The 22,921-nt window shown below is 40.8% G+C and overlaps 1 protein-coding gene across 10 annotated transcripts in view; it reads left to right on the top strand.

Annotated features, from left to right (window-relative positions):
* Positions 1-22,921, top strand: part of EML4 (EMAP like 4) — a 163,268-nt gene that overhangs the window by 53,828 nt on the left and 86,519 nt on the right. For 3 of the 10 annotated variants that reach the window (XM_065058318.1, XM_065058310.1, XM_065058312.1), the window contains exon 1: positions 14,199-14,449. The exons of 5 other annotated variants lie outside the window; for them this stretch is intronic. In XM_065058318.1, the coding sequence (XP_064914390.1) occupies positions 14,383-14,449 (67 nt within the window). In that variant the 5' untranslated portion in view covers positions 14,199-14,382. Of the gene's footprint in view, positions 1-14,198; positions 14,450-22,921 lie in introns of those variants that run through there. 2 more of the 10 variants (XM_065058317.1, XM_065058309.1) reach the window with 1 other exon arrangement.

Below are 22,921 nucleotides of genomic sequence, written 5' to 3'. Positions count from 1 at the left end.
TTGCCCCAGTGAGGGCTCCCTCATCTGCCACAGCACAAGGCTGGTCGTGCAGTGAACTTCTTTAAGACATCAACAGGTTGTTTTTAAGACAAGTTTGTGGAGATCTAGGAACTATTCTAGCCAAGTCTTTGTGAAGGAAGGGAGCCTTTAGTCTTGGGGAAGTGCAAATGTTATTGGGTGTTGAGGTCTGTTATTTGCCACTTGACAAAAGAAGGGTCAGTGCCAGGTCTTTCAACTCTGCATTTAAGCTAGGGAGAAGGACAAAACCCAAGAAATAGACATTCAAAATAAACCTTGTTAACGTTTGCTAATCCAGGTGTAAGTTTCATTTTTATCAAAGCCCTTTTGGGAGTGCAGTGTAAATGTTAACTCTCTTTTCTCTGCCTGTCCTCTTGATGCTTGAGGGAGCTGGAATTGTGTATGTTATGAGAAACGCTGGACTAAAGCAATATGTTTCTAAACCAGAAATACTAAGAGACTTTTATTAGATTGAGAAGTAAAAAGTATCCATTCAAAAGATGTGTAAGCACCTCTTTCAGTGTTACAGGAGTTTCAGAACAGTTCCTGTTATCAATAATTTATGCTTTAAATAGACAAGAAAAAAAAGAGCTAAAAGGAAATATTTAAAGGAAATGAAGCTGTTTTATTGACTCTGTGTTCTCCCCTCATGGCCAGTGTCCCCCATATATTATTTCTGGCTTGGTGCTTCATGTCAAACATACTCATTTTAACAGTTCTCTTCCCAGAGCTGTGGAGTTACAACCTTTGTGCATGTTGACAAAGAGGAGCAAGGGTTTTTAGTGTCATGATATAAAGGCAATTTGGTGGAATTTGGAAATGGAGACAGACCCTTTGTGTGAGCGCTGCTGGAACTTCGTGGTGTCTGGGTCAGTGGTGCTCCCAGGGAACTGTCATTGCTCAGGAGAGGCTGTGTGGCTGGTGTGTGTCATGTCTGTCACTGAGCTGGAAGCAGTTCCCATCTTGCATTCGCTAGAAAAGCATCACAGCCAGGAGTTCACCTTAGGAAGGGCCTTGTTCAGCTCAAGGTTTGGGCAACAAAATACTGTCTGAAGTAGGAAAATCCATCTTATCGCTAGGAGAGTACAGGAGGGTCTGTGGCGTGATCTGTGTATGTGTGGCTTGTGTTTGGGTTTTTACTTTGCGTACCTGGAATCTTGTTGCGTACCTCTGAATTGCTGGGCATGGCTTATAAATTGCTACTTTGCTGGATTTTATAGTGGATCAGAAATTTGATTGTTTCCTTAATACAGAAAAATGAAGAGTTTGTTTTCATCGATATGCTTTACTGCTTTGTTTTCACAATCTACAAAGGCATTATAAAATCCTAAGGGACAGGAAATTTTGACATGCATCTAGAAGAATGAATAGAAGCAAAAAAATATACAGTCTTGCCTGATTTAAACTGAAACATGAGGAATTTTGCACTGATAATTCAGACATGTGGATTTGCTGTTAATATACAGCCCCGCCTGGCTGCGCTGGGAATAATCCAGCAATGTCAGAAATGCCTGCAGTGGGATATGTGGTTATTATTTTAGGAACCCGAAATTGTGTTAATCTGTGGGAAGGTTAGAAAAGCAAACTCAGAATTCTTCCTTATCAGTTATGTGTTTTGAAATTACTTTGGGAATGTACCTACCCATATATAAGACCACGGGTTGTTGTGCAGAATGGCACACACTTCAGTCCTTTCTGATACAGCCACTCGCAATTCAGATAGGTTAAACAGAAAAGACTTTTAAAGGCTCTCTGCTTAATGCTCCAATGCAATTAAATCCTGGCTTTGTTTGCAGAAGATACGATCAGCATGCATTGGAACAATTGATGTGACCCGTAAAAATAAGAGGCTTTGTTCATTTTTGTTGTGAATGTTCAAGTAAGCCACACTGAAGTGAGTTTGCCAAGAGCTGTGTATTCAGAGGCTGAACTCGAGCAATCCTCCTGCTAGAGGAGGCCTTGTATAGCTCCTGGTGTGGGCTTTTTCACATCATCAGCTCTATTGCTAACGGGTATGGTTTTGTTGTGAATGTTTCAGAAGTTTGGTTTTCTTTAAAGCCACTCTTGATAAAGCTATGAAGTATGTGGAAGAGGATTTCTGTGTTTGTTTAATAAAGCTGGGAAGTTAGCAGTCCTCAAAGTTGCAAAAGGAAAAAGCACGAAAATCAGACATCTCGGGCGTGCAGTGTTAAAGATAAAAAAAATACCCTGAATTAACACAAGATCACAAAAAAACATTGCCACGGTCCAAATATATTCAACGTTCTGAGGCTGGCCTTGTATTTAAGATCTGTTTCATAAATTATAAAAACTTGGATGTGGCAGATACCTGTTGTATAACGTATGGTTTAAACAAACATATTTAATTTAAACTGACACTGTTTATAGCTGCTCTGTTGAAGCTGCTATCTCACTGAACAGATCCTGCTATCGAGTGGCTATGCCCAGCAGCCAGCCTCACTCACCTATGGAGGGCTTCACTCTGCTCCAGCCATCCCATATACTGAAAAGTACTTCTGCAATTGTAGAAGAAACTCCCATCCCTCCCACCAGCCAGGAGGCTGATATTCGTCCCCTCCCCATTCTCTGGAACCATCAGTTCATTTCAAAAGCAAATCCAGAGTACTCGACGTGCCACTGTTTTATCTCAGCCGTGTTCAGTTCAGTCGAACTTGAAATATTGACTCTCCTCTGTACCTTTTGAATGTTTTGTGATGCCAGCTGACCACTCTGAGTTAGTTAGTGTTTTGTGTAGGATAGTGCACTGTCTTGCCTATGCTGCTTAGGTTACATCGTAAAGAAACCCAAAGCAATGGAACATTTAAAAAAAAAAAAAAAAAAGTATTGAAAGCGGAATGCCTTGGTTGGGGGGTTAGTTTATATTATTCCATAACATGAAGGGTGGTATCTACAACAGTACTAGGGCAGCAACCTATAGATGGAAAAGATCACTTTCTATTATTAACTACAAAGATACTTATTTTTTCGGACTTCAGTTATACCATCTTACTTTTTCTAGTTAAGATAGAGCTAAAACATAAATGACCAATCAGTGACATTTTCTTTCTAAGGAAAATGTCTCTGATAGTATAACTAGTATTTCACATTTTAATGACAAATTAATCATGTGGACCAATATACACGTTTACAGTCTCTTAGAAGGCAAAACTGTCCTTAACATATTACTATATCACATAAAACAATATTAGCATGTAGACTCACCCAGCATTCTCGTATACATTAGTAGAATTCATCAGGTGAAGAAGCAAGTGAGTAGAACTGTGCTGGTTATACTTCATGGAGTATTGTAAAGCATTTTTTTCTATGGAATTCTATTAAGTCAGCATTTTTTCCATCGTTATTAATTGATTAAACATTTTTATTTTCCAGCAAAACAAGTATGAGAAATCAAAGTACGTGAATAATTTGCAAAAGCATTTTTTTAGCTGATGAAGTAATAATATTGATTTCTATTCTTTTTACAAAACTAGCTCTGATAATTAATTGGAACATGATGCTATAAAAGAAGGAATCCAAATATCATACAATATTTACTATAGCCCAAGTTGTCCGAATGCTGTTTAGGTATAGTTTTATTAAAATGTTGTTTTTCAAAAGACATCTGTATTTATGAGTATGCCTTATTTTAATAACTTGTTGGAGTTGCCATGTTATGTTAAATTGTACATAATAAGGGGTATCATGCTCTTGAGGTGAGTCCCAGTTCCCTTTTCAGTCAACTGGAGTTTCTCATGGATTTTTGGCCTGCCCAGCATGTCACTGAGAGAATGGTCTGTGTTCAGAGCTGTGTCCCCTTCACCCAGTGCCACAGCTGCTGGGCAAACTCCTTCCTGCAAAATTGTGCAGCAGGATCTAAAACTTTCTTACCAAATCAGATCTTCCAATGGTGAATCTAGTTTAAACCGCTAATTTGCTAGTGATCTAAAACAAACTCCTGACTCAAGAGGTTCGTGTCAAGAGTGGGTTATTTCCACTCCAATTCTTCTACTGGAAAGTAGTACCTTGAAAGCAGTTCTTTGCAAGCGTTTTCTGATGTGTTTTCAGGGATGTCTGGCTTCACTCCTGTGGCTGGTACATCACTCCATCCTGTCTGTAGGAGAGTGGGCCTGTGCTGAAACGCCACCAAAACTTCCCCACCTGCATCAAGGTGCTCCACGCCATGTATACGTGTGTGTGTGATACAGACAGCCCAAGGTGTTGCTTTGAGTTTGAAAATCAGTAATGTGTTCTTGTAGAGTGGGAGACTTTGCTAATCAACACATTAAAAAAAAATATTACTATTACATATTCAAGCAGCTTTTATTTTTAAAGAAAATAAACATCCAAGTTTTATGGAGATCAGATTCTTATCACGTGTTGATGTTGACACATGATGCCCATGCTGGGTGTCTCAGTTGCAGTCTGCCTCCAGACATTTTGTGTGGTCCTTGGGGTGGGCAATTAAGATACGTTTGCAAATTCAGTTTAATTTTGCTAGTTTGTTCCTACCAATGTATATCCTGCCTAAGGATGGCAATTGATTTTTTAAATGAGAAAAGGAAGGGGACAATACAAATAAGCCGTGTTCTCTCACGTCGGTTTTAATGCCACAGACCTGATTTCATCAGTGGAGACAGAAAAGAGCAAGATGCTTCCTCCAAATTGTTTAATTTAATCCTCTCTACTTCTCTCCACCTCCCTCCAACGCACGTATACTTCATGGGTTTTGAGGATAGTGCAAGAACAACCTGATTTCCTCTGATTGCAGGTATGCTTTAAAACCTGTAATTTGCCTTAATGGAAGGTTACGCTTACCGCTTTATAGCAATGAAGCAGATAAAATCGGTTGCCTGATTATCCATCAAATGAGTTAATCATTAAATTAAATACTCCTTCTTGAGTGAAGCAAAATGAGTGATTCGAATTCTGCCAGGAAACTAACAAAGGAAAATATGGAGGTATTTTCTCTGTTAAGAAAATCTTGGAATGTATGGAGTATAGTCATTTGCAACCCACAACTGTGCTCTCCTGACTTTGTTTTAAAGGGGTTCGGTGGTGTGCTGCTCCTTGTGAGCCACCTTTGTAGGGTGATAGACACTTTTCAACAAGGAAGTATATAGTGTCAGGCAAAAAATGCAAGCAGTGACTTAGAGGATTCCTTTTGAAATACGAATGTGTTCATGTTATAATGTAAACATCCTAGCTATGTAAGTGTAGGAAAGCTGCATAAGTGACTCGCAACAATTTATTAATTCTTGATTGCTGTAGTATAATTTTACACTGTATTTTCCTATGGGGTGGCAGAACATAGAGCAATTTGACAGAAAAGCGAAAACCTGTATTATCGGTTGGATGGTGCCTCTTCGGTTGCTTCACATCTGTTACCTTGTCAACTGAATGCATCCTCAAATGATGCTTAAAGGAACACACAACATTTCTTAGATGTTTTAGCCTGTCTTCTCATTGCTGCGTAATACCATTCCTTTAATTCTGGTGTTCCACAATATAATTTGGTAGTATGTGCTTTCCTGTAGAAGGATTTTCCTTTATGTTGAAAATATTAAAAACACATTCATGCTGTAAATACAGCCAATGGAGAAATATAATAAAATGTCCCGTGTTACAGGTTCGTTACTTGCAAGTAGATGTTGCTGCAGGCGCTCTTAGGGTAGTAAGTCTCTAGCACTTGGTTGAAGGAAATAGCTGAGTCTTCCTGTTTATAGAAGTAGCAGGCAAAACATTTCTGCTAAATAAAACACTGAAAATGTAATTTTGTCCATTGCTCGGTGTCCTGTAAGCTCCTGTGTTAACTACAAACTTATTGATGTATAAACCACCATTACAGTTTGTGTTTTGAAGCTTTGTTTTGACAAAAAAACTTTTTAAAACAATGAAATTCTTTTTGCTTGTGGATAGTAAAAGGAAGAATGTGGGGGTTTGGGGGCTTGTATACTGGACTGAGTATTTCAGTGGTCAGATGTGACCTATGGTATACGTGATTTAAGAAAACGTCTTTTATTAACTAATTTAGAGTACTTTACTAATGCTTGGACATCTTTTGTGTCTCAAGACTGTCTTGAGATCAAGTCTCACTTTAAAAATTTGAAATACGAAAGAAAAACATAGAGTGTAAACATAATGATGCTTTATTATGTCCATGACTTAAAAGCTGTGTAGCCATGTGCAGTTACAATTCTGTGATCCTCCATTTGGCTTTGTAGAGCGCTTTAAACATCACACAATCTGATATGAGGAAAAAGTGTTTACAGTCCATTTCACAGAGAAGACAGAATTCAAATCGAAGTTGTATGTTGAAGTCATCTGTAGGTTAGAACTTCATGTTAAAAATAAACACTCAAGTCTCAAAAACTTGGATTAAAAAAAAAAAATCTATGTGTAAATTCACTTGTCAAGTTTCTATCTAAAAATCCTGTGGCAGTATTGTGCTTGTATCAGTCTTGATTTGTGTAAACTTGCACATAAGCAGCTAGTTACATGAAGCCTACTGACTTCATGGATTGGGGATACCCTCTTGTATTAACAGAAATACAAATGCTGCCATAGCCAGTATTTCAACAAACAGGTGGGCAGGGGGGAATAGTTTTTATTCTTTTAGTTTTCTTCCTGTGCAAGTATATACAGATGATTGCTTATCCTACACTCTAGGGAGCTTAGAGCAGTCAGTACTGTTGCCTCTTCTGCCAGTGAAGAAGCTGCTTTTAATTGTAGTACCATCACCCCTGGTATTTTATTCACTTATATCATGGACTTGTATCCTTCTCAAAGAACAGATAGGTAAACTCTTCATTTGAGGCTTGGTTAAATTAATGTTAAAGTCACGGCTTCAGTACGTTTTGGATTTTTGTTGTTTTCCAGCTCTTATTACTTGAAGATTACGTGGTAGATCTGGAATACAGAAGCTTCTTGTGGTGAAGTAAGGCCATAGCGAGTTTTATCATGTATTGCCATAACTATCCCCACCTCCCGGGGCCAGTGGTTTTGCAGTGTATGAAAATGCCTCTTACGTAATACGATACCATCAAATTCCTGCCGCTTCTGACCTTTAGTGGATCTCTGAAGCTTTGGTAAGCTGCGTTCTTGGAAAATACAACTGCATTTTTTAAAGCCAGCAAGGACCTTCTCCACTTTTCTTGTGTGGTGCTTTTCCCCATAGAATGGTGTTTCCTTGTCTATGCCACAGCTGTTTAATTTGTCAATTCAGTCAGACCTACCGCTGCACACCAAAGTTTCCCTTCTCTCTAATTAGCCTGTCTGTTCCTTACTTTGACCTTTAGCTGTCATAACAGGATTGATGATCCAGAGGAAGAAATTATTTTTCCTGACCTATAGAGGGTTGTTTGTTTTTTTTTTTGTTTGTTTGTTTTTTTGTTTTTTTTTTTTTTTTTTGTTTTTTTGTTTTTTTTTTTTTGTTTTTTGTTTTTTCTGGCAATATAAACACACGTTTCTGCAGTCAAAAGTTGACCTTGGTCTTGACTTGTGAAAGAGCTACCAGATAAAATGGTGGGTTGCTTGTTGTCTCATGCTGTCCTTTATTTTTTCTCCAAAGAGGCTGGCAAAGGTATCAGTTGTGTCAGTTTTTTGTGACATTACTATTCCTACAGGAAGAATAAATTGTAAATCAATGCCTAATTTTGTGTCAATAGTGTTATTCAGCGTTTCAGGTAAGTGTGAATTCTAGTCTGGCAGATCTCATTTGTTGACTTAGTTGAAAGGTCTCTTTTAACCTCTGTCTGTGAACCAAACTGTTTCCTTCTAATGACAATTTTTTATCAAACAATTCATGGAAATAGTATGGCTTGTTTTCCCTATTTTATATTCATCAAGTTTTAAAGTAAAACTGAAATATAATACTGAGAATGCTACTGAAAAAGAAGAGACATAAACAGGAGTTTCCATGCCTGTCTTTTTTAAAAACAATATGCATGTATCTTTTATGTTCTTCTAACAGCATAGGTCATAGGCCCTGCCTGAGAATTTTGCAACAGTTCAATCCTGTATTTGTAAATAAACCATGATGTTTATTATTGTGACCCAATTTACTGAGAGTACAAAATATGCTGTCAACTAAATTTAAAGGAACAACACAGAGATAAAACTGTCTCTACAGATTCTCTTTAAACCACTTTGTTTAGTAGTCTGTGCCATCAGAAGGGTAATTAATTTATGGACTGTACAGCTGTTATACATAATATGTCAAAACTGCGTGACTATAAATGATCTTTTGATAAGGTCAAACTCTGAAGTGTTGTAACAGTTTAAGGTCTGACACCTACATCACATTTGCATGTACTAGATAATGCCTTAATCACAGATATTGTGTTTATGCTATGTGGTCACAAATGGAGATGATCACCCCACCCCTCAGGTGGAAGATTTGGGTTCTGCTGATGTACAGGAAAGTCCGGAAGCCGAAAGGTGTTCTGAGCCATCTAGATTAAGCCAGACTGGCGTCTGTGGTTTTTCTGCCTCATTTGTGTGCCGTACCAAGACGTGTGGTTACATCTGAGCCGCCCTCTGGGATGCATTTCTCGTCCCTATCTGCTGCCCACAGAGCAGCTTTCTGTGCACAGCAAGGATTGTGTCCCCCCAGTGCGCTGATGAGCTGGTCACCAGCTGTGCCAGCCCTCCGTGCACCCACAAATCTCCTGCTGGACATCCTCAATACCGACTTGTTTTGGGTGATGGATGTGTGAAGGGTGGTGTCTTTGTAAAGGCTTTTCCACTTCCTCCACATCTCAGAGTGGTTAGTAAAGGAGAAACTCTCTGGTCTCTGTTGTAACTGGTGGAATCTCCAATTCTGTTGGTTTTTTTACACTTCATTTAGTTTGTTTTTACTGCTTATAACAGTAGTAAAAACAGTCAACATTGCAGCAATATCTTAGTGGAAACAGCCACTGGGAGAACACGGAGAGATGTTTTAATATGCATGACTGGCTTTATATTTTTTTTTAAAGAATATACAACTCTTAAGCAGTGTTAATATTGCTAGAAGTACATACTTTTTGAAAGCGCTTTGTTAGAAAACACATTTGCAGTTGGCCTCTCCCCCGCTGTTTCCCCACTTTTGTATGGCAAATGCAACATTTTTCTTTCTGTCGGCATGAACTAAATGATTAGACAGCAGTCATTTAACTAAAGCTAGTTCATAACCGTAGCTTTGGTATGATCTAAGACTACCAGTTAGTCATCTTTGTTAAGAATCAAACTTTGCTGATTGCTTTCAGAAAATGGAAGTGTTTTCTATTTAACAACCTTGTGTAATTTACCTGTAGCTTTAAAAATATCTCTTATGCAAAACTTGTGTGTTTGAAGCTGCATAGGTTCTTGACCAGAAGTGAAACTGTGATTTCCATTTTTATTTTTTATTTTTTTTCCTCAACAAAAATACAGGCTGCACCTAACAGGGGTGCTGCTGTTTAGACTCTGAATTTTCTTGGGGGGGGGTGGGTCATGTTTGTGTGGGCCACCATGTAGGACACGTGGTCTGGGTGGTGGTCTGGAACATATGGCCACAGGAATATTTGCAGGAGAAACCTTTTTGTGGCTGTGTTTTATATTTGATACATTTTCATCTTGTTTGCTAGGTGTTTCCGTATTGCATTTGATGGGTAGGGAGGAAAGCAGCTGCAAGCAGTCTGCTGTGCAAGTGCTCCAAGCAGGCAGCGGAAGGCACGCTACAGCTGTGGTTTGATGTTGTGCTCAGTGAAACGCCAGCCTTAAACATTGCCACCCTTCCTACTCTCCACATCAGCCTGCTGCCACCTCCGTTGTGTCTGTGCAGTTGCCTCTGCAAACAAGAGCAAGCTGCAGATGCAGCAGAAAACCCACCTGACGAAAACAGACATTTAGGGAGTTATTCTTAAAATATTCACGTGCATGTGGAGGGCTTTGTATTAGTTGTGGGTTTTCTTTTTCTACTTGGGTAATGTGGTTTTAGGAAAAAAAAAATTCCCTGTTCAGATCCTTTTCCCAGGATGACTGACTTCATGGACATGGGTATGGTTTGGTTCTGGAGGACAGCCTCAAGACAGATTTTAAGATCTGATGTACACCTGTTGTTTCTCATGTTTTCTGCATGTTAGCTCTGTTCAAGAAAAATGCCTGTGGGATGAAGCAGCTCAGTTTAGAGTTTGGGAGGGGTGATAAGGGAATGGCCTCCGCACCGCTGTGTGCTCTCTGCCACGTACTGCCCTGGCACTGCTCGCTCAGGGACTTCACTCTCATCTCTATCAGTTCTTGTTTCATGCAGATTTCTGGCAGTGAAAGGTGGTTTACAAGTGTAGCTGTTTCACAATCAGCTGTAGTCATCCACAGGCAAAGCTGCTGTTAACGGGCACAGTTCCCAATGCTCTTTCCAGTGGGTGCTGCCACCTCCCTGCTGCAGCAACGTGGTTCATTGTGCCATATACCACACGACTGGCCTGGTAGCTTTCCTGTTTTGGTGTTGATGGGTTAGTTTTCATATTGTTCAGTCTCCTGGTGTGCTGTCCTGTCCAGCCCTGTGGGTGGTTGTGCCCATGGCAAGGGCAGGCTGAGGGTGGGAAGGATGCAGGAGAAGGGCAGACATGCTTATTTTAGCAGTAGTGCTGCCATGTGCCAACTGTAAGTGACCTTAATCATAGCCAAAGGTCCTGCCTTCTGTCACTCTTGGTATTCATACTTCAGAGAATGGGACTTTAATAGGTTTTATTCCAGTGCCAGCACCTGTAGTGAAGAGGAGGAGTGAGCAGAGGCTGCTGCATCCTGCAGGCGTTAATGAGAGTGCTGGATCCTGCATGGCTGTTCTTGTCCTTCATCGCTTACTAACCTCCATACACCTCTCAAGTCCAGCTGGGAACAGGCCTGATGTAATGAGCGTCCTTAACTGTAGTGTGTGTTTTAAAACTGTGCTTAATTATTTTTGTCTCATTCAATGAGATGCTTTTGATCTGTTGTGCTAGTTAGGTGACTGCAGATAAAATATGGTTTTAAAACCAGTCTGTTGAATTTAGAAAGGATTATTTATTTTTTTCCTATGGAAAAATGAATAAAAGGCTTCAAGTCTTTAGGAATTGTGTAGTTATTAAAGAAATAATTGTTATTCTCTCTTTTCCATGGAGCAAAGGTAATACTGGAACAGAGGTGTATGCAGCTGCTGAAAGGCAATACTGTTTGGCCATGAGGTTAATTGCCAACTGAAACATTGCTGCAGTTTCTTTTCAGAAAGAACAAAGCAAAATAATTGAAACGCTGTTTGCCAGTGGAAACATAATTAGTTTTATACATATGAAGAAACAGGATTAACTAGTGCTGCCCTCTTGCAGGTCAACAGCAAGAGAGTCACTAAACTAGTCTCAGTACAGTTATCATTTTATATTGTGTAGGTACAGTTATAGCTACGGGTTTTCTGAAGCGAGGGTAGGTAGGGAGTTTCAAGTAATCCTTTGAAAGGAAGATAAGGTGATTGCCTCATGCAGCAGTTCTTCAACCTGTGATCCCTTAAATTTCAAGACTATGAAGAGAGCTTCATTCTGTGAAAACAGGCTTAGACTTTTTCCACATTTCATACAACTGCAGGTTATTTTCTTGGCAACAGGATCACTTGCCAAGGAAACTCAATAATCTTCCTCTTTATTTTTTAATTACTAAAGTTGTCCTGTGGAGAAGGTGTCTGTTCTGCAGTCTTTGCAGCTGGGGATGTGGTGGCTTTGGCAGGGACACCCGCAGTTCCCTTGGCTGTGTCTGGGTCACCAGAAGGCAATGGTTGGGGCGTGGGGCAGGGGCACCCGATTCTTCTTCCTCTTCATGTGAAAGTGATGACTCCAAGGAGTTCAGGCCTTTCTTTGGCTCTCTTCAAAAGCTCAAGGAACCCTTTGTTCCCACCTCTGAAGAAAATGTGGGTTGAGGTGTTTTTTGGTGTGTGAAAACTTGAAGTATGCCTAAAATGATTCCTTTCATAGGTTCGTAATCTGACTGATGCTGCTGTGGTCTTTGAGCCACCCTCTGTTGTTACCAGATGTGTAATGTTCCGAAGTATCTGTATGTTGGGGACAAACAAGCAAAAAACCGAATTCATACTTGTGCAATGTGCAGGGCTCTACTGATTTTTAACTGGCTTTATTATGTTAGATTGAAGAGGGTTGGTTTTCTGAGATTTCTTATCTAGGCAAAGGCTAGTTTGGCTACATTGTATGTGTTTTGGTTTGGTCTTTTTAAGTACTTGTTTCATCATTTGTGCTTACCTAAAATAGCTAAGAGTAGTACATCCTCATCCTCCACAGCAGGGAAGAGGAGCCTGAGGTGGTGTTTAAACCTGAAAAGGCTAGAAGTAGAAAGCTGCTGAAGATAGTGAGATTGCTTAGAAGGACAGGTATGGAGCAGAGCTTGGAGGCTGAAAAATCCTGATGAGGAGTTAAGGGCTTCGTGAGAGTTTTAAAGGCAAATCAAGGAATTTTGATCCAAGTTCTCAGCCCAGCAGGGAACAGGCAGTGCCTGAATTGTGGCTGCTTCTGTCATTTTCAGGGTGAGCTGTATATAGTGGGTCAACTGAAATCTGATTTCAAACTCTAGCGTTCAGAGAATTGTTTTGAAGGTGCTCTAACATTTGCTTTGCTTCCTTTTGCCTCACCCTGCATGCTCTTGATTCGGCAGGCATTAAGCTCTGTTTAAAATACTGGTGGATTTTTGCCCACAATGTCTTTTAAGGCTTCATAGTTGCATTGGGAAGGATGTCGAGTTCAAAGGGATACCAAAATGCATGTGTGTGTGTGTGTGTAATTCTGTGCATCCAGCCCACCCAAGATAAGACTCAGTGTTTTGTCTTGCAATGAAGATTGTTTAATCTGGTGACATATGCAACATAGTGGTTGGGACAAGTTGGGCGCATTAGTTCTTGGTCAATCTGGATGCTCAGGCTGTGTGTTTGAAGCCCTTGGCTTTAATTAGGGCTTTTACGTGAGTTGTGTGCCCTTGACTTTTACACTTTTATCATCTTAGACCATTCAGTTTCTTAGTCCCTTCTTTCTATTAATCAGGCTAGTTTAGGGAGCTCCTAGAAAATGAAGGTGCTGCTCAAAATATGTAGACTGGTAGTTCTGGGGAAAACATACAAAACCCATTGTGTGCTGTCTTAATTATATGTGGTGTTATGAACCTTCTTTCAACCATTTGTAAGGGTGGAAAAAAGTGCTGCCCCTCCTTCTTTTTGAATGGAGACATGCGCTTCCTCTGTGTATTTTTTTTATTTTTTTTTTTATTTATTTTTTACTATCCTAATGTTGTCTGGAAATCAAAACTTTAATCCAGAGTTATTTAATATGCTTGCAAAGCTTGAAAATAATAAACTATTTGAAGTATGCTAGCAAGAAGAGGCAAAATATATGCAGTACATAGTCATAAATAGTTTTGTTTTGACATTTATCTTGCTGTAGTCGTTCTGCCAATTGGCTTCAGGCACGGCTACCAAAAGTATGAACACATGTTGCATTCATTAGTTCTCATCTGGCTGTGCTTCATCTTGCAAGACAAACGAAATCATGATCATGCTAAATGGATTGTAATGCGTTTGTAATACAAGTTCCCTTCTGCTGACTAGAACGATAGCTTTGCAAAGCTGCTGCTTTTAAGCCACGATATTTTGCTTCGTTTTAATATAATGGATACGAGTACATTGCCAGTGATGTCATTGCTTTTTCCTCTTGAAAGATGTCATATGAAAAATATTCAAATATAATACTAAACAAACAACCGCCCCGTCTTCTCCCCCCCGTGTGAACTTATCATGTCACGTTGTGCTTTGAATGACAGTAGATCTTTGGTGTTTCTGACACAAACATGCTTTGGATAGATAAGGGTTTATCTGAGTTGACCGAGCATAAAAATCCTTTTCATTCGTCATTTGTGGTGGTTTTTTATGCTCAGGCCGAGGGCAAGTGGATTGCTGTTGGCTTTTTATGGTTAATGTCACCATTTTAAAACGGGCCGTAAGTACGATGCCACCGGGGCGGGGGGGCCTGGCGGGTTGCCAGTGCCGACAGTCCCGATCCCTGTGATTTCGGGTGCCGCGGTGTTTGTGTAGGGTCGCAGCGCCCAGCGCGTGCCTGTGCGGGGGCGTGGCTGACGTCGGAGCTTTAGCCCCGCCCTGCCGCCGAGTGCGCTCCCTCTCCCACCACCCACCCACCCACCCACCCACCGCTTCTCGTTTTGGCCGGGGCCGCGGGCAGACGCGGCGGGAGCGGCCGCCTCCGGCAACGCGGTGTGTCCCGGGAGGGTCTCCTCGGAGCCTGCGGCATGGTGGCTGGGCCGGGGCGCGGGGGCTCGCTCTGAGCCCCGCCGGGGAGAGCCGGCCCGGCGTCGGTGGGAGGAATGGAAGACAGCTTGTCCTGCCTGGCCGCAGCCTGCGACCCCTCGGCGCTCGTCGGCTTCTGCACGGGTAAGTACCGCCCGCCCGCTCCGCGCCGCGCGGCTCGCAGGGGCTCCCGAAGAATGACCGCCGGCTCTCTTCGTTCAGCAGTTCCCTTCCCCGGAGGGGAAAAAGGGGAAATCTGTAAAGAGCGGGGTAAATGTTTATCTGTGCGATTTAAGTTAACTCGGCGCACTTACGAACAGCCGGCAAGGTGTGCTTACTCGGAGCCTGAAGTGTCTCGGTACCGTGCAGCATCCTAACCTTGAGAAGATTTAAAAAAATAAAATTTTGATGTGTGCGTGTAGCGGAGAAAGTGTCAGGAAGATAGCGAGGGTCGCACCGGGCGCTCCAGTGTGGCCTGTCGGCCAGGGCGGCGAGAGACCCTGTGCAGCCCTCGGGAAAGAGCCGCTTCTGGGTGTCCGGTCTTCCCAGCGCTCGGTTTAACGCTTTACAAAGGAAAAGTAAGAGGAGGGAGCCCGGCCGGGACCCCTCAGGCAGGAGGCAGCAGAGGCTCGTTCACTGCAGGTAGTTCCTGACTGTGCTGCAGTTGCAACTCTGGGCTGTCTGTGTGTGAAACGTGAATTTGCCTTTCAGAACTAAATTTTTTCTTTTTTTTTTTTTTTTTCCCCACTTTATTTTTGCTAGTGACATAGTAAAAATGCAATATTCCAACACACATTTCCTTTCTTTAAATAGCTGCTATCAAGCCAGCCTATCTTGAGCGTAAATTGGGTAATTAATTGCAGCGTTGTAGCTGTATCAACCGAAAAGTATGTGAGTTAGGTCTTAAACATACTAAACAAACAAATACCCCCCAGTAACCAAGAGGTAAAACATATCACTCCTTTATACGGTGAAGAAGTGTGTTATTGCGAATGAAACAAACATCACTGAGCAGCTCTTCTTTGTTTGCTGATTCATGCTGTGCAGGTTTGATACAAATACAGAATTCGCATAGAAAAACCTACATTTCTGGCATAAAATATGATGGTTAACAGGAAAGCTTGTTTTAAAAAAAAAAGGGGGGGCAAATATTTAATACGTAGATTTCTATGTGTATGTAGTGGGAGAAAGGAACGACATTGCTACAGCGTGCTTAAAGTGAGCAGTGCGCTGTACTTTATCTGCCTCAGAATTCAAAGCATTCGGTTTAGAATTCAACATGTTGCAACTCTTGGGAAAGAGGGAGGATGAATTGGAAATTTTACAATTACAAGTGCTTAATATATTTTATTTTGTAGGCTTGCAAGGACTTTTACGGTAGAAGAGAAAGGATAATGTTTAACTGTTTATCTTCAGAACAAAATCCAAAAGAACAGCAATTTTTATGTCTGTAATTTGCAACTTTATTACTGATGAGGTTTATCTTAAGACATTACTATTGACTTTAATGGCTTTTAGCAATAGTTTTTGTGACTGTAAAAAATACAGCAGTGTCTCACAATTGAGCTTGGGGCATATCTTGAATTGCAAGAGTGAGTGTTGCATGATGGACTTAACCATTGAGATTTGTCTAGAAATCCAGCAGAATAAGGTGCAAGAAATACATTCTTTTCTCAATGCATGTTCTGCTTTAATTTTTTTCTACATCTTAGAAAATTATTTCAACTAAAATCTTAATGCAGGACTTGAGATTTTGCTGTATAAGAGTTAAATACAGCATTTGCAATTAAAAGAAAATGTGGCTTTGGATGCTTTTAGCAGTGTAATATATTCTGCTGATTTAAAATTTCATTCCTACTTCTGTCGTTAAACCTAAAGTTTTTGGAGGAATGTGTGCTGGCTGGCAAGTAAACTTGCAGCGATAAGAAACTGGTACGGTGGAGAATCAACAAGTGCTTTGTTCATATGAAATGTCTAATCTTATCCTTGAACTCCTTGCCTTGAGGGCTTTTAGCAACTTTGCAGTTTTAACAAGTAGGAAGAAGCCTGAGAATAAGCTGTAGAAAGAATTAATTATTTTTTGGGGGCCATACATGCTCATTCTTGTTTCATTTGAAGGAGATTAAGGCTTTGTGCTAGCTGGCAGTAGGCTATTTCAGGTGAGGTTTTGGGGGACTTTTTTTTTTTAATAAGTATCCTATAGTGATATGCTTTTCTATAGGAACTTCTCTAGTTTAACTGTAATTTTGATTTGTTTTGTGCACAGGTATCACTATATATAAATTCAATTGCTCATTTCTTGCCAAAGGTAAAAATAATTCCTAATTCAGCAGTGAAGAACTAGGAATCCCTTCTAACATATGGGATATCAGTGCTAACGGGCAGCTTAATCAGATTTTTTGAAAAGCTTGTTTGATGTCAGTAGAGACTACTTCTTTTTTCTACTTGTATTTAATTAGCCTTTTATAACTAAAGCTAAGGCAAGGGCTTATGTCATAACATGTCCTTTCAGGAAGATCTTAGCTATCAAGTGAGATCTGAGCTAGAATTTAGTTTATGTGATATGGATCAGGGTATGAATTTTCAGTTTGACCAAGGAAAATATTTACATGCAAACAAAACTTTAGTTTTGCATGCTTCTTGATTAAATATTTGCCTCCAATGACACTTGACATTGTAAACAGTATTTACAACTGGGAAAAAAGAAAAACCACTAACATCTCTGAATTTGTAAACCTCATTGCTTTCAGACTCTTAAATTTATTTGGATGTGTTTATCTTTAGCGCTGAGGCTAGCAGAGAGTTAATTTAGCTGTTGTTTTGCAGTGTGGTTTCACAAGTTGCTGGAGGTGTTGCTGGCAAAGGTGATGGTGTTGGTGGCTCTGCAGGGTTTCCACAGGGGTGAGACTGAGCCCCCCTGTGGGCTTGTGCTGCTCACCGGGGAGGTGTCCCCGTGCCTTGGAGGGCACCTTGGCTGGCAGAGGCTTTGCCCCCCACCTCGCTGATGGCGGGGGGATGGTGCTGCTCTTACTGCCTTGCCCGGGTGCTTGTGGAGAAGTAGTACTTACTTTGAATTAGTATCTAATGAAAGTGACTTTACTTGAAGTATTTAGATGTTACAAGGACTTTTGTTCTTTCTAGTCCCTGTTACATGGGCAAAGGTAGACAAATTTGACATAGAAGTCCTACTTTCAGCTTGGCGTTTTACCTAAAATTGGTTAGGTACTGGATGGAGACCAGTTAAATAAAGCAAGTATGAGCCTATTTCAGGGGATTACAACTCCCTAAATAGTGACTTTTTTATTATTTTTTTTTTTAATCATCTTGGACTACTGCAACTACAATGTTTGTGTTGATGCAGCGAAGCCTTTTTAAATGAGACAAATTTTGGTGTAATTGCATTGAAAACTTTTGAGCTAGCTTTACTCTAGGCTTACTCTGCCAATAATAATGGTGATAAATGTAGAACTCCCTATCGCTATCTCAATCCTCTAAAAAAAAAAAAAAAAAAGTAAAAATAAAGAAACAGTCTGAAAGTTTGTGTGCTCTTAGTTGACTCACCTGAAACGTTACAGTATTCAGTGTTTGATTAAAAATTTATCTTGCTGTAGATTTCAGTGTATTTGACGCAGGATTTGACTATGTTAGAGTCAGTACTGTCATAGCTAATTTTAAAACTACTTTAGATTATTTGAGTAATCAAACCCCATTATAATTTCTATCTCCCAGAGTATCAGACATGGAACAAGCACTCCTCCCTTTGGTTGATACATTTTTTTTTTTTATGAACAAGGGGAGAATTCCCACCAACCTGCCTGATAAATCTATGCTGGCTCACTGAGTACTGAGGGTTCCAGCTGGTGAGACCTGGTGAAGGTTTTTGGTGTACCCCAAGTGCTGCTGCAGTTCCCAGCCCAGCCTTGTATGAGCTGGAGGAGGGTCAGACTTAATGAGCGGCCCGAGACTCATTTAAGCATTTTTGCTATTGGGAAGTTATGTTAGTGAGGAAGTTTGAAGAATTAAAAGCAGTACTAGAATAGTACTGTCCACAGTCCTGGGCTAGAAATGTGTTAACAGTTCCTCTGAACATGCTTTCCTGTTTTCCAGAAAAAAACTATTTCATAGTAGCACACTTAAAAGAACTCTTAAGTTTCCTGAGTGGAGATGACAGAGCATTTTATTTTCTAGATGTAATGAAATGCAACCAGGTATTCTACAAGAGCTGGGGCATTTTCTCCCCAGGGTTATGGTAGTCCAAATGGTTTAAGCTGTATTTTGGGAAAATTCTCTGCTTTCTGTTGATCCCGACAGAAGGCAAACTGGTCCGTACCAGGAGGAATAGTAGTTACTAAGAAATGAGTGCAAAGGGCTGCGTTTTTGTAGCCAGAGCCATTCATGCTCATAACTGAAGGGCTTAAATGCTTGGAAATGGGGCTTTCTGAATGCAAGGACAGATGGGGTATTACTTTCCTTTTGTATGCTTGTTTGCTTATAATACCGTACTGTATAGAAGGAAACTATGACAGCCATCACTCTTTACTGGCATAATTTTCCACATCAGTTCAACATCATCTTCTTGAGATCCTTGTCTTCTGTGTGGAGGTGAAATCCGATCTCATTATAGTTTGTGAAAATAGCATTGCTGCCTCTTTACACAGTCATAAGTCCTCTAGAACTTGAAGGATAACGTACACTTGGTTTTAAGTTTTACTTCTTTATCAGGTTAGTGTAGTTTTACTTACCACCTTCTACTAATTTGGCAGAGTTAAATGAAGCTTTTATTGAGTGGTTATATTGAGTAGTTATAAGCACAGTTGGACAAAGCAGTATTTACTTGCTTTATGAGTTAGCTGAGCCTATACTTAATGAAGTGAGCTGTAAGCTGGATGGGCTAGTTGTTTCCAGGCTCAATTACATTAAATTTGTCAAAGTGACATTTGTTCTGCAGACACTACCCCCATTCCAGGTAACCAAGAGAAGGGACATGCCTGGTGTGACTCAGATGTGCATAGGACGGGCTGGTACGGTGGCATCGCACAGAGCAGTGGGGATCCATCCCTCTCAGGTCAAACATGGTGTTTGACTCTGCATGTCACTGACTGCAGATGTGCTGTAGATGTTTGCGTGTACACACCTCACTAAAAACCTTCTAATGTATGTCTCAACTGAGAAACAGCAAAAAAAAAGTATACTGGTACTTACTTTAATAAATATCTGCATCATTACGCTATAGCATGTGACTAAATATCTGTGATATTGCGTTGTATCAGTAGTGCTATGTAGATATGACATAAAATTACAAATATTGTAAAGGTCCATAGGGATTTTCATCTGATACTGTTTAAAGGTTAGTACTTACCCTGACTCAATGGAAAAGTCTAATTTCTTTAATTTGATAGTTAACTTTCGGAAATGTGGTTACATATTTTGGTAATATTTCTTCTGCTTTGCCTGTTTGGGTGTCTGTTTCACTTCTAACAGTTCTAGGAATATGCATTCATCATCAAGAGGGGGTTGAGAAGATAATGAGTACTTGTGCAGGGTCACAGTTAGCATTTTCTAAGCAGTTGCAGAAAGTAATTGCAAAGTTGCTCGAGTATCAAAATTGGTGAAATATCAGAAGCGCAGCAAACTTGTCATTAAGGGTCAGGTTCAGACTGCACACACTTTCTCAGCACAGAGTCTTTGCTCTCAAATTTTGAGTAATGCCCAGGTTAAGAAACGTAAGAAAGTATCTTTATGAACACAAGATCATAATCCTGCTTCACACAGACAAATTGTAAATTAATCAAGAAAGCAGCAGTGTTGGAAACCTCCCTTTTGCAGCATGCAAACCTGAAGTGCTTCTTCAGCCTGCTCATTCTGCAGTAGGACAGAGTGGCTCTGAGAGAAGAACTTGCAAAGAAACACAGAAGAACTGCTGGGTGTGCAGAACCCTGTGAGCGGGGAAGAAGGAACGACCAAATGTGACAGTCATTAGTTACAGTTGTTTATTGTGTGATGAAAAGATGCTGTGATGTAACATAACAACAGATAGAATTTAGGTACCATGTCTTCTGCCTTTGCTTTTCTCTCCCAGCACCCTTTTTGTTCTTCGTATGCTCTAAAAATGCATGAATTTGGGTTTTGGCCTTGTTTGCCTTTGATGCTTTTCAGAAGCATTTAAAACCATGAAAATACCCACAGTTAGATTTCTGATACTTATGAAATGCTTTGAAGGGAGCATTCCCTTCCACGAGAAGCTGATTGAGTTGGTCCGTCAGATTTTTACATGCTGCCGCCACTGTTGCTTTTACCCATTTGCTCAATGGCTCGAATGGCACAGTGTCTTGAGCAATAAGGTTTTTTGGGGGGTGAGTTGTTTGTTTTTTTAATTATAAAGGGGCAAAAATTGGAGCTGGGAGGTGGCTTTTGATTCCTGAGTGGTTTGCACTGATTGCGCACAGCTTCTATTTTGGGGCTACATTACATGGCTGGTGGTGAAGTGACCCTGGGGGCAGGAGTTTGGGGGGACAAAGCTGTGCTCCTGGCCCTGCTCCCTCCGCAGCAGAGCGGTGACACCACTGGGGCAGGGTGACTTTTCCTCTCTGCTTGTGGGTTGACTCAGAGGTGTCCAGGCTGTGTTTTGTGGAGTGCTCTCATACGGAGATGTTTTGCAATGCAAGCTACAGGTTGCAAAGAATGGTCACACCTAGTTAGAGTGTGGGCTTGCACAAGAGCTGCAGAGGGCTACGCGAACGCGGAAATTTACAGCGTGTTGTTGACACAGCAGGTTACTAAGTGAGGATTAGTAGGTTAAACAGCCTGGTGTTTGCTCTTGAGTAAGGGCATGTGCTTGGGTAGTTACTACGAGTGGTTAGTAGATCGAGAGAGGTTCTCCTTCCCCTCTACTCCGCCCTGGTGAGACCACATCTGGAATAGTGTCCAGTTCTGGGCCCCTCAGTTCAAGAAGGACAGGGAACTGCTCGAGAGAGTCCAGCGTAGGGCAACGAAGATGATTAAGGGAGTGGAGAACCTCCCTTATGAAGAAAGGCTGAGAGAGCTGGGTCTCTTTAGTTTGGAGAAGAGGAGACTGAGGGGTGACCTTATTAGTGTTTATAAATATATAAAGGGTGAGTGCCATGAGGATGGAGCCAGGCTCTTCTCGGTGGCAAACAATGACAGGACAAGGGGTAATGGGATCAAGCTGGAATGCAAGAGGTTCCACTTAAATTTGAGAAAAAACTTCTTCTCAGTGAGGGTGACAGACACTGGAACAGGCTGCCCAGGGAGGTTGTGGAGTCTCCTTCTCTGGAGACATTCAAAACCCACCTGGACATGTTCCTGTGCGACCTCACTTAGGCGTTCCTACTCCAGCAGGGGGATTGGACTAGATGATCTTTTGAGGTCCCTTCCAATCCCAATCATACTGTGATACTGTGTGATACGTGGAAGCTGTGATACTGTTAACTGTCTCTTGGGCTCACTCCCTGGTAGTTTATGTGGCTGTGGCCCAAAGAACATGCTCATACTAGCTGTTTTAATTCTTTCCTGCTAACACTAAAAATACAAAAATTGTATAATAAGGTTATTTGAAAGGTTAGAAGATACTGAAAATGCATAAAACAATTTTGTTCTTATTGATATACACTGTTGTAGTGGGGGGATCCTTTTCAAGCATGAAGGATCCCATTATATTGACTAGCAATATTGTGCAGAGTAGTGGATGGTTCTTTTATATGTATAAATAGCTGAATTAGTATAGCTAATGCTGACTAAGTATTATGTGGAATTAAGCAATCTCAAAGTGTAAGCATTAAAGGAACAAACTACATAATTCTGTGGTTTAAAACAATAGCCACTTTCAGAATAACTATTATGTTTTGGCTTTATATTGTTCCCCACACTGATATCAAAAAAAGTTATAGAAATCTCCAAGATTTTGAAAAGGAGGAAGAACTGAATGGCAGACACTGGAGGCCTACAATATATAGCTTTTTCCCGTACGTTTTTCACTTTGTTAGTCTGAAGTGTATTAATTTGAAATTATAGACTTCCTTTCAGTGGGTTGCAAGCAGGTGTTAGCTGGCATTGCTGTTTTCTGGTGTGTTATTGAAAGCGGGAAGCAATACCCTGTGCAGCAAGGCCTGTGGGGGAGCGGTGGTCGACGCGGTGGGAGCAGGTTGAGCAGCAGTGGGAACACTGTCTCCTGGCATCGGTGCCACTGTATGTCTCCAGCAAAACATTCCTGCTTTTATTAAATGGGTGTACATCAGCACATATAGGTTCCCATTTCTGAAGAGACTTTGGTTGGTGTTCATTCTTGATTAATTAATCCCTTGATTTTGGAAGAAAATGGGCAAAAATGCAGCTCATTCCTGGTTCACGACACTGCCGTTACCTAGTCACAACCAGATTTAACTCGTTTCCCTATCAAGTATTTGTAGTATTTGGTCATTTCTAATACCAGACAGATCCGTTATCAGTCCCATATCCCTTGCTATTTGTAGGGATGTTTTCTTTACCTAAAACCTGTTACTTTGTAGCAAATAGTGGGAAAAGAAACCCAAAGATTGTTTCTACTTCAGAGGCTCTGAAAGAACAGATTATAGGTAATCCATTTATGATACATGTGTT

This window comes from Columba livia, chromosome 3, assembly GCF_036013475.1.
Source record: "Columba livia isolate bColLiv1 breed racing homer chromosome 3, bColLiv1.pat.W.v2, whole genome shotgun sequence".
In the NCBI taxonomy this organism is placed as follows: Eukaryota; Metazoa; Chordata; class Aves; order Columbiformes; family Columbidae; genus Columba; species Columba livia.
Note: the sequence above shows the minus strand (reverse complement) of the source record. Positions and strands in the feature narration are given on the sequence as shown.